Here is a 12,276-nt window from a genome sequence, read left to right as displayed (position 1 = left end):
GCCATAAAAACTGCTAAGCTGGAGTATAAAAACACAGTTGAAAAAAAATCCACCACAGGGGACCTCCACTCAGCCTGGCAGGGCCTCAAAACCATGGCCTCTGTGAATACTGTGGTCACCACCCCCAGAACCATCCAGGTGGAGGGCAGCAACCCCTCCTCCCTCCCTGACGACCTCAACGCTTTCTACACCAGGTTTGAGACGGACAACATGGCTCAGCTTGAGGAGTCCAGATCCTCACTCAAACCTGGCAGCTCTGCACTCACCTTCAGGACTGAGGTCGTGGTGAGAGCCCTCAGGAGGACCAGGGAGAGGAGCTCACCCGGCCCTGACAACATCAGCAGTCGAGTTCTGTGCAGGGCAACTAGGAAGTGTGTTCTGGACTCTATTTCAACACTCAATTGACAGTCACACCGTCTCCCAGCTGTGGAAACACTCCACAGTCATCCCCATCCCCAAAAGAAACAACCCAAAGTCTCTGAATGATCTTCGTCCTGTGGCCCTCACCTCCCTGGTGATGAAGGCCATGGAGAAGATCATAACATAGCACATCGTAAGAGCAACTGACCCCCTGATGGACCCACTCCAGTTTGCTTACCGTGCACGCAGAGGTGTTGATGATGCCAAAATCTTCATCTTGGACTCTATCCACAAACATCTGGAGCTCCCTGACTCCTCCCCCAGATTTCTCATCAGCGTTCAACACTCTGCAGCCTCATATCCTGGCCACTCAACTTTCCACCCGATTTCACCTGGATGATCAGCTAATCCTGTGGATATTGGACTTTTGACCAACAGGTCTCAGAAAGTTCGGTCAACAACTCTCTTTCCTGTCTCCGTTCCACCTCCACTGGCTCCCCCCAAGGCTGTGTGCTCTCCCCCCTGCTCTTCATCCTCTACACCAATGACTGCAGATCCACACAGCCCAACTGTCACCTGGTGAAATATGCTGACGACACAGTTCTCCTGTCACTGCTGTCAGGCCCCTCACAACACCACGGGCCCACTCTTCAGGAGTTTGTAGAGTGGTATGACAGCTCCAAACTTGAATTGAACGTGAGCAAAACCAAAGAGATGGTGGTGACCTTCTCCAGTAGGCAGAGGGATCTGGCTGCTGGAGATGGTGGTGACCTTCTCCAGCAGCCAGAGGGATCTGGCTGCTTCAGTCACCTCCACCATCCATGGGAAGCCAGTGGAGGTTGTTGAGGAGTACAAATACCTGGGAACCATCTTTGACAACCTCCTGAAATTCTCTGCCAACACAGAGGAGATTCTCAGGAGGTGCCACCAACGGCTCTACCTCCTTAGAAAACTCAACTCCTTTGGAGTCAGCACACCCATCATGATGACTTTCTACTATGCCTTCCTGGAAAGCATCATGATGTTCTCCATCACCTGCTGGTTCCACTCCCCCAGCCTTCAGAACAGGAACAGACTGCAGCACACTGCATCAGTGTGCTCTAAAATCATTGGACTGCCTGTCAGAACTCTGGCACAGGTTTTCAGCCAACAGGCCCTTAGACAGGCAGCCAAAATCATCAACGACCCCTCTCACATTCTTCACCCCGCATTTCAATGGCTCCCCTCTGGGCGATGCCTCCGCTGCATTTCCTGCAGGACTGAGAGGAGGAGAGCCACCTTTGTCCCCAAAGCCACCCGTGTTTTTAACTCCAGCCGATAAGAACATTTCCCGCACCCATAAACATAAACTAAACTCTTCTTACACTACTGACACTTTATTCACTTTTAGTCACTTACAGTTATTTATTCACCTTCAGTCACTTTAATTTTAAAAGTGTATATACTGTATATTCTGTGTATTTATTATCTCATTCTTATGGCCTATTTATGCCCTGCCCTTATCTTTAACGTCTGCTCTGTTGTATCTTAATTGCCCCTTGGGGATAAATAAAGTCTCTCTGATTCTGATTCTTTAGCCGTTTAAATCAGCTGTGTTGGATCAAGGACCCTGGCCCTCGAGGCCTGGAGATCCCCACCCCTGGATTAGGGGGTCTATACTTAAACCAGCGTTTATATCATGTACACAACAACTTTATCCAGATCCTTTAAGTCCAGGTCTGCACCAGCACCACCGCTACATCCAGGCTGTCTCCCTCCCACAGCCTCTGGACTGCATGGGCCTAACGCAGTACTCTCCACTAGGCGGCAGCATGGAGCAACAATCTATTCTCCTGGGTTAGCTGAAATGTGACCTGTGTCGAAAGAGTTTCCATCTTGAGTGCTTGAAAGAGACTCTCCAGGAAAACTAGAATGAAGCAGACTAACCGGGATTCAATCTGAACCCAGCTTTCTTCATTTCAGCACAGATAAATGTGTTTGTACTGTAACATGTTTCATGATGTCATTTCTTGATTTTTCAGTGTTGACTGTTCTCAGTCATAAACAGAGCAAGTGTTGACTAAACAGCCGTCCTCTATGAGCTGCTTTGAATGAACAGGTACATGCAGGGATCAGGGCTGGTGGACACGCACACACACACACGCTGTTTGGAGCAGCTGTTACAGTATTGTTTCTGTGCTGTGTCATGAATAATGTGACATGTTGATTGACTGCCATACTGCATTTGAGATACCATCTACTGGAACAGACGAAGCATAATAGAAATGGTTTTTGCCTGAATATTAAATATTATTGTAGCATTGATCCTAAAAAGCACTCTGTGGGTTTTATGGCTCGTTAAGTCATAAGACCACTGATAACAGATCAGCTCCCAGCCCAGAGCAGTATTTACTGAGCGCTCACTAACAGTCTTATCTGACTCCTGCTCCTACTTCCTTTGAACCTATCAGAGGGTTCCTTTAACGGTGCTGCATAGTTTGAATAGACTTTTCTAAAAATAAGCCTATCAGACATGTATTTACTTAAGGATATTTCCAGAAATCCCCTTGCTTACACAGAACCGTTGGACGGCTGGTAATAAACGTGACCTCATGTTTTACTGTCACATATCTGTTTCTGCCATCATACTGAGCTCACACTGTTACCAGTTAAACGTGCTGATGAAGTCTTTCAGGCTTTGTGCACATGCAGGAACACAACTAGCTGCATCTCACTCCCCTTTTGTCTAGAGCGCGAAAAGTCATTACACAACACAACCACAATCATGTGACCTGTAAAAAAGCATGTAGGAGAACAGCTGCATTAAAAGAGTACATGATGTGACGGTGGGTGGGACCGGCTCTGTGTGGAACGTGTGGAACATGACGTTCTCTGAGTGTTTACATATTGATCTGCCTGAAGGACGGGAACATGGTAGGTGGAAGACATCGAGCGTATAACTATAGTGCAGTGTGACCTTCCAGAGTGGTTCAAACCACACAGCCTCCCTTAAGTGAAATATGCACAGTAACATCATAAGCAAGGTTGTGAAAGTCCCTGCTGGGACGCTCATCTACATTTGCCCTAATGTGTTTTGTCTGTTATCATCTATGTGCTAAATGGACTGAACTCTAACTGTTGTCACACTTTAACAACCTTCAAACATCAGAAAATCTCCCAGCAAGTCATTTCCATATTGTCAACCTCATTTAGCCTGTTGGTTCTGTGTGAGAGTGGCACATATACCTGAAGATTGATTTAAAGTCTGCATGTGCACAACTGGAGTCGATATGCAGTTAGGCCTTCCTCCCTCACTGTAATGTACTCTAGAATGAGAGTTAAGCCACATCTATCATATGCAACTGCTCACTACAATAATTCATTAGGATTAATTAATTAATCCTAATATTTGCCTCACTTTTTCAATTTTAACGTAAACTGTCATGGACTCCTCACAAGGCAAACACAACCAGCAGAGCTGATAATGAACCACAGAGACCGTAGACAAACATTATTAACATTGATAATAACTCCAGCGGCATCCATCCGTTGCTGTCTGCTTCTCCTGTTCCAGCCAATGAAAGGGCTTACCTGTTCTACACCTGCCCGCACGCTCTCAGTCACTCTGGAACGAAACACATTTCACCTTACTTTGGTCATTGCTAACATCCTCTCTCCTGCCCTAAAGTAAATCTTTTCAAATTGCTCACAGCTGTTTGAAAGTCCAAACAAAGGTTGCCAGACCAAAGTCTGTTTATTATGGAAAACAGTGTTCAGCACAGAAATGATCAAATCTCTTCTTGCATACATAAAAAGTGCTGATCGGTGCTGGTAAAGAGCGGAGCGTCTGCCTGGAACACAAACCAGGAAGGTTAAGATCCTGCGGTTGGTTTGCTGAATGTGCAGCCACACATTCCACCGGCCTCAGTGTTTATGTCTTCCTCACTCTCCCCTAAAACACAAGTGTTCATGTCTGTGCAGTTTTATCTGTATTTTCAAAATATCTGCCGATCCATGTTCCGTCCTGCTTGTTGTTTTCAGTGCTAGCATGCACGCAGGTGGCAGACGGCTGATTAAGGTGGATGTCAAGGTGAAGAGTTGAGCCAACCCTGTCTGTGCACATTTCTGTTCTCCACACAGTGAGTGAAATGCTGCAAACGCTATTACTAATGATCAAAACACTCAACAAGGAAAACTGTCATTGGTTCAGTTTCCAGGCTTTTATTCTTTTTCATAGTTTCTTGAGAATATGCATAAATACAGTAACTGTTGTAATGGCGATGACCTTGTTCACGGTTATCACTCAATGCTGACTTTGTTTTCTGCGTGGTGCAGTGGTTCGCACTATCTCCTCACAGAAAGAAGCTTCCCATGCCAAACAGTGGTTGGGCCCTCTGTGTTGTCTTTCTTTGGGGACCCTGGCTTCCTCCCACCACACAAAAGCATGAATGCCAGTTTAACTGGTGACTCTAAACTGGTCATGGATATGAAGCAGAATACAGTACTGCACCAATACAAGGTTAACCATGTGAGTTAGAGTTACATACCTGTGCTTGCACCATATTAAAGATTCAGCTGACTAAACTCATGTGACTTTTTGACAGTCAGTTCCCTGAAAGGGAACAACCTGTAACATTTTCAACATTTATTCACTTCCATTTAAAAGTAAGTTTGGCAAAAACCCCACTAAAATGTCAAAACTGAAAGCAGATCCAGATCAAGCAGCAGTAAGCAGAAAGTCCCCCTGTCCCGCCCAGGAGCCATGAGAAAAACAAAATTCCTCCCAAAGATGCCCACATGCCCTGTGTGCATGCCCCACACATGAACAAGGACTCCAACCAATCACAGAACACTTAGCAACAGGCTTCAGCCAATCAGTCCTCAAGATTTTGGGGAAACAGAAAGGACTTTTTTTTCTTGTGTGGTTGATACTGTGAAAAGAAAGAATGAAGGAAACTCGTCCAGCTCCTGAGAAGCGACTTTTGTGTCAGTTCAGTTGTATTTACACAGCACCAAAGCACAACCACAGTCGCCTCGAGGCGCTCTGTATTGTAAGGTAGACGCTGCAATAATTGTTATGTGAAGAAATGTGTCTTTCAGCCACTTCACTGTATTCTCCTTTAACGGTTGGTTCTCTCTTTGTTTCTCTGCCTTTGCACAAGCAGATTTCCCTTTCCTGAAACAGACTTCACAAAGTCCGAGTTATGTTCAGTTAAGTTCACCAGAGCTTCTTTCTTGTTACTTCTGTTGTCACACTTCCATATCTAAAACTGAAAAAAAGATGAAGCTGCTTGAACATCATTCCTGTCCAAAACAATAACAAGGCCTAATGACTTGTCTTGTTAACCTTTGTACTATCGCCATCGTGCACCTGGTCACATTTTGAGAAATAAAGTTTTTATGCTCCCTTAAGTGGATTGAAGTCATAGTGATAGTAAAATTCTATGAAAACACCCACTGCAGTCTGTTTTTTGGATGGATAACGGATACGTCGGCGTGCAGACTCCTGAGCTCGGCTGTGGCAGATGTCACAGGCATCACTAAATGGAGCCATGGCTTTCAAGAGGCAGCTTTTACATTTATATGCTTTTTTGGAAGAGCCTCAGCAATCAGTGTTTATTTGAGGCAACTGTATCATGACATCCCACTCATGACTAGACTTGCTCAGTAAGCAAAATGAACTTCCTGCGGTGAATCACAGTCTCCGCTGAGAGAACAAATGGGCGGATGAGGAAATAGACAGCGATCTGGCCGGGTGCGTCTGTGTACTTGTACTACTGGTATTTTGTGAGTGTCTTGGTGGGTGGGTGTGAACACGCAGCTCGCGAATGCTAGCCTTTATTCAGTCAGACAGGGGGCAAGTGCTCTGGCCTCTCAGCCAATCACAGCTGGTGTCTGGGGATGGAATGAGGCATGCGCCGTGCTGGAGTTATGACATGATGGTGAAGCTGCCCGCAAACACACATGCCTGGAACATGACAACATTTATCATCAGCCTTACTTTATCTCTCAGAGTGAAACCCAAAAATGAGTCACAATGCAAATGTCTGGAGATTTACTATCATTAGTTTTATTTATTTTGATGATTGTGAAGGATCTCCTCAAGGGTAGGGCACTGCCAGCCAATCACCTGTCTCTTTATTGTTGTTATTAAGTTGTTGCAAAGTCTCCCTCTGTATATCTGTGTATCTCTGAGCTTCTGCACTGGAACGTCTTTAAAATGGAGGTCAAACAGGCCTGCAGGGTCGGTGTCTTCCTCTTCTTGCCTTAAAGACAAATGTTAGCCTCAGTAAGACGAGATGGGAGGAGCCTGTTTTTGAAGAAATCATTAGAACCCCCCGGGCTCGCTGCCCTACTGCTCAGGAATGCCTTGATGGACCTCAGACGGTGAGAAGTGTGGATCCAAACTCAGGCAGACCTTAATAGGAGGGAGTGAAGTCCCGATGATTTTTCCTGCTGTCCTCGCCGCTCTCTGCAAGGATTTCCAGTCTGAGGCACTGCAGGCTCCAGTTTGTTCCCTTACGATCAAATGAAATTTGTTTTTTATCTGAACTATTTAATCTGAATCTAACTCAAGGAGAGAATTCCTGCAGGCCTGGTCAGGGGTCAATAATTCAACTTCTTCCAATCTGCCACACCTGGCCTTTCTCACTGTTGACTCATTTGAAATAATCTGTAACACTGAGGCGTTTATCCTACTCAACGAACTTCCAGTTAAAATACTCATCCAGGGACGAGTCCAGAATAAACAGGTCACTATCAGTAAATCTTTATATGATTTTATTATTAAGAGTTTGAAAACAAGGTGTTATTAGACTAAAAGGCCTTATCTGCACAACACCAATGATCCACACAGTACTTTTAATGGCACACCCTGCCAGCAATGTAGCAATCACCTGATAACACCTCAGTGTCCCCAGCAGGAAACCTCCAACTCCAAATAAGTATGATTCAGAGCTCATATCTCAGAATCAAGCTTAAAATAGTGCCTTAATCTAAAACCAACCAGGAGAGAAGAAAGCACCATTTGTTCCTATGCCCTCACTTTGGTCCCCTGGGTCCTAAAACCTTTCAGGGTTTCCCAAAACTGCAGAATCAAAAGGGTACCAACTATGAAAAATCAGTCGGCCTGAGATGTACAGGGTGACTGGTACTCCAAATTAGTTTCCTATGTTCATGGCCTTGATAAGTGGGGCCTTTTTTGTAACAACATAATGTCTGCCTTTAAAGACTGACCCACAGCCTGGATTGTACTTTCCCTGTTATGAAGTTTATATCCATAGTTTCATATTTCTAATATCAAACTGTGTTTATTACTGTTGGTTTGAGGGGTTAAAACAACATTTTTATAACCTGTGTTTTTATTTCATTTTTGCCAAATGTGGGAAGGTCACTTGGCTGAAAGTCAAGCTGTAAATATACTCCCGCAGCCATGCTAGAAACATCTTTCTTTCCCCAGGGAGAGGAAAAGAGTACAGGAAATTTCACTGCCTCGGAGAAGCTTAAACATAATGACTTTTCGTCGTGTGCCATTGGTTGGCTGTGAAGTAGCACAGCAGATGAACTGAGCCTGTCAGAGGGACTCTTAGATAAACAAACTTTGCTTATCTGTTGCTCGCAATAGCTACTGACGCAAGTAGTATAGAGTGGAGAACATCATTTAAGAGTGTAAGAAAAATATTTTCAATTCAATTCAGTTTTATTTACACAGCGCCAAATCACAGCAACAGTCGCCTCAAAGCGCTTTATATTGTAAGGTAGACTCTACAATAATAGATACAGAGAAAAACCCAACAATCATATGACCCCCTATGAGCAAGCACTTTGGCGACAGTGGGAAGGAAAAACTCCCTTTTAACAGGAAGAAACCTCCAGCAGAGCCAGGCTCAGGGAGGGGCAGGGCCATCTGCTGCGACCGGTTGGGGTGAGAGAAGGCAAACAGGATAAAGACATGCTGTATTCAGCCACTCTGCTGCAAGTCACATAAACAACCACTGACTAATTTCACCTGTTAGATTCCACAGTGTGTCCACTGAGTGTGATGAGTTCAGGCCAACTGTTTGTGAATCTTGGAGAAAAACAATATTCCAGCATTTCTATTAACAAAGGTCCATTTAATTTTTCAAAATTTCTAAAATATTACATTTTAATACAAAGAAATATAAATTAGTACCATTCTTTGACCTAAACGCTCAGTGGCCTGAACACTTTTATTGTATTAATCTTTCTCTTTGTTGTCATCTACTCAGGGAAAACGCCCCGACCTCACAGAAATGGGCAGATAGAACTCTGCATACACGATTAAAGACCTCTCCATAGGCTCCATGGGCAAAGAGTTTGTGCAAGCTGAACAAAAACCTGCATCGATTAAAAATTTCTAGCTGAGAACCAGAAAAAGAAGAAAAAAAAAAAAAAAAAAAAAAAAAGAGACAAGTGAGTGGATAGTTTTTAATAAAAAAAGAACCCATAGGGTTTCATACAAAAAAAAATCTGCACATATCAAGAGCATATTACAAACATATTTTCTCACAAATCAGTCATTAACAGTGATTTCCCTGCGCCCTGAAAGAACAGAAGTTGTGAATTCACAAAAGTGGAACTCTTAAATGAAATGTTGTCTGGGACAACTGCAGATCAGATACAAGGATTCACCTCAGATAAAGTGCGTTCCATAGAGAGCGTGTGGTATGGACGGCACTCACAGTAATTAGCGCCAGTCACCAAGCTGTGATTTGGAAGCTGCATATCTCCACATCAAAAACATTGTTCAACTGAACAGTCTTCTAGGCAGTAGTAGAGTCAAAAGCGATCAAAAAGTGCAACAATACAGGAATAAAGGATACTACTGACATTTAAGGAAGAAATTTACATGCTGTAATTCTCAAAAGCAACAGTGTTCCCAACAAATTCGTAACAGCGATGCAAACTGAGTGGACTGGTAAAAGGATGTTTCCTTTTGTGTAGTCCTGTAAAAATACAGGCTTGGAGTGGAATGAGAAAAAGCCACGGTGCCAAAGCAGGCCAGTGCTTGGATCAGTAACAAAGTCATAGTGGCTGTAAATGGAGAGTGAGACTCTGGCAGTCTCTGGAAAGGGCAGCTTATTCAGAAATGCAGCATATCACTGTGCCATCTGGCCTCAACATCTCTGGTCTGAAGAGCACGAGCAGGAAGACTCATAAGCGATGAAGCAGGTTGAAGGCAGCTGATGTAGCAAACGACCAACATTTCTGTCCACCTCCACATTCGTGCCTTTACTTCTCCATCCAACCTCCTCTGGAGTTTAGACCTTCTGCCTGTTTTCAAGTTTGGTCCTTAACAGGTGGACCACAGTTCCACGGTTCCCACTGGTAGACTTCAGCAGACCGGCAGCATGCGAGCATTGCCGTTGAACTCCTCCTCTGCCTGAAAAAGCACATAATTCCTTTTAGTTATCTCAAGGAACACAACTTCTTATTAACAGGACACTTTTAAGTTACCAGAGATCCTTACCTCACTGTATGCTGGAGGCGCTGGGTACTGGAAGGCTGGTACGTTCATAAAGATGGGACTCTCATCGCCGTCAAAGTCATCAAGGAGAGGTGTGAGAGGCTGGTCTAGGCGGCAGTCCCGGGTCACGTCGCAGTAGCTGGGAGGTTCAGAAGGCATCCTGAGAGACACCCAGCTCTGGGAGGCAGTGCTGGCTGAACTGTCCTGGCTGCTCACACTGTTGCTGCGGCTGCCCAGACCGGCAGTCCCAATGACCAAAGGCAACTCCAGGATCAGCTTATCACTACCAGGAATGTGTACGTAAATCTATGATGTAGAAAAACAAAGTTATTAACACCAATGTTTACGAGATAAACACCAAAACTTTCAAGAACTGAAGGCTCACCATCAGAGCGTACTCCACGCGGATGATGTTGCAGCCCAGCATGGATGGTTTGATCTTCGGTACCCTGATAGTTTTTCCCTGCCAGGCGTCGCACATCCCAGAGATGATGTGGTTACCACGCACCGAGGACAGCTTCTGGCGTAGGATCTTGGTGCGGCCGTTTGCCTGGTAGGTGTGTTTGGCTATGATGGCAGCCTTGGGCACAACAATGCGGGAGCAGGTGTTCTCAAACTTTGCATTGATGCAAATCTCTTCGCCTTCACAGAATCCACGCCGGTCAATTTTTGCATTCAACGACACCTGACCGTCAGGGATGAACATGCAGGTGACTTTCTTCTCCTTCATGCCACCTGCTGGAGACTGAAGAGCAGCAGAAAGACAGTGTTTGGTTATGCAGTCCCAAGCTTCAATGACAAAAACACTGACTATGTTTTGGCATTAGTGAACTCACCAGCAGGTCTGGGGTGTTGACATCCAGTGGCTCCTCCACCTCGAAACATTTCTTGCACTCCAGCACGGGCTGCTGCGGCCTCTCCATCAGGGCTTTGACACAGTACTGAACGTAGCCAAACTTCCCCTTGTATGACGACACCAGTTGCCTGTAAGAACCGTTATTGCTCCATCACTTGTAAGTCAGTGAAGAGGTGCACACTGCATCTCTTTAGATAAATGGAAAATCATGCGTCACATAGCGCATCCTCACCCTTGCTGAGGGAGCTCGAATCCAAACGTGTACTCGTACTTGTTGCCAGGTCTCAACACCACGGAGCCGTCAGAGTCTGGAAAAGAAAGTAAAACCCTTTACTGCATTATTCATGTACAGCAGGTTTCACTGCTGCCCTAACAATTATTACAACACCCACAAACATGTTTTAAGCCGGTAAATGTCTAACACGCATTCCAGGATATCCAGCATAAAGGTCATTCCCGTACCTGTGGGCTGGTCTTGCAGCCGCAGGACCGCTTCATATCTGAGGTACTCGGCCTCCTGTCGGCACCGCTGCTTGCCTTTAGCGTACTCCACCTTGGCGCAGCCCAGACCCAGAAGCTTCAGCGCGGACACCCGCATCATTTCGCTGACTTCCACTTCGACACGGCCAGACACCGTGTCTCCGCCGCAGTAAAAAGTCTTACTGGGATCGGAAAAGATTATCTGAAAGATTTTCACTTTCTTCGTCATCGCCACCATGATTGACAATCTCGAAAATGGACAAAAAGAGCTGAAACGTTAAACTTCACAAACAAATCCCTTGGAAACTATCGGTAATCCATACACGTCGAGCGACCAATTCACTTTGCTGTAAACAAAGGGAGGAGGCTGCTTTTATGAGCTGGGCACGAGGAGGCAGAATGAACAGCATGGCTCAGTGCGTGCACACTGCTCTGATTGGTGGAGAAAGCTTTGTTTGTGTCAGCCCTGCCCAATCAGCGCAATGAAGCAACGCGTGAACACCGCGTGGCTGGAAGAATGTACAGCGTGCTTAGCAGATGCGTGCACAGGAAACTGAAAGAACACAGAGAGAACATTGCATTTATAGTAAACACGTTCAGACGCGTGCAATCATGGCCTGACAATGAGTCAGTTCAGTATCACATGTAGGGGAAACCTGAAAGCCCACAGTATCACCAAATACTTTGATAAAGTAGAATAAACGGAACACATGTATTTTGTTTTTGCGAGTGATTATAATCTATAAGGCACATGAAATTATAAATATTATATTGAAATATTTAATTCTTTAACATTTTCAATTTTTCTATAGCCTTTTTTGTCCAGTAGCTGTTTTAAAGAATGAATCGAATGCTCAAGGTGGCGAGGTCAACACTCTAAACAGAGTGCTAAAAAATGGATGGATATCCTTTATGCGAGCTTCAGGAAAATAAGGAAGTGTTTTATACAATATAAGCATTTAAAAAGGGAAGTATAATACTGACTGCAGGGATAAGTCTTTGTCTAAAACAGGGATGTCAACCTCATTTTATATAGTGGGCGACATACAGCCCACTCTGACCTTACATGGATGAGTCAAACTAATTTCAGTCAGTGCCAAAAGTTCAACTACAC

The 12,276-nt window shown here is 44.8% G+C and overlaps 1 protein-coding gene across 1 annotated transcript; it reads right to left on the bottom strand.

Moving 5' to 3' along the window:
• Positions 1–8,773: 8,773 nt before the first annotated feature.
• Positions 8,774–11,522, bottom strand: txnipa (thioredoxin interacting protein a). The gene is made up of 6 exons (XM_031742110.2): positions 11,145–11,522; positions 10,915–10,990; positions 10,663–10,810; positions 10,212–10,571; positions 9,830–10,132; positions 8,774–9,742 (listed from the first exon to the last, which is right to left on the bottom strand). Exons 1-6 carry the CDS (start codon positions 11,398–11,400, stop codon positions 9,695–9,697), a joined length of 1,191 nt encoding a protein of 396 aa, XP_031597970.1. The 5' UTR covers positions 11,401–11,522; the 3' UTR covers positions 8,774–9,694.
• Between the last annotated feature and the right edge of the window lie 754 nt (positions 11,523–12,276).

Source organism: Oreochromis aureus, linkage group 22 (assembly GCF_013358895.1).
Source record: "Oreochromis aureus strain Israel breed Guangdong linkage group 22, ZZ_aureus, whole genome shotgun sequence".
NCBI lineage: Eukaryota > Metazoa > Chordata > Actinopteri > Cichliformes > Cichlidae > Oreochromis > Oreochromis aureus.
Note: the sequence above shows the minus strand (reverse complement) of the source record. Positions and strands in the feature narration are given on the sequence as shown.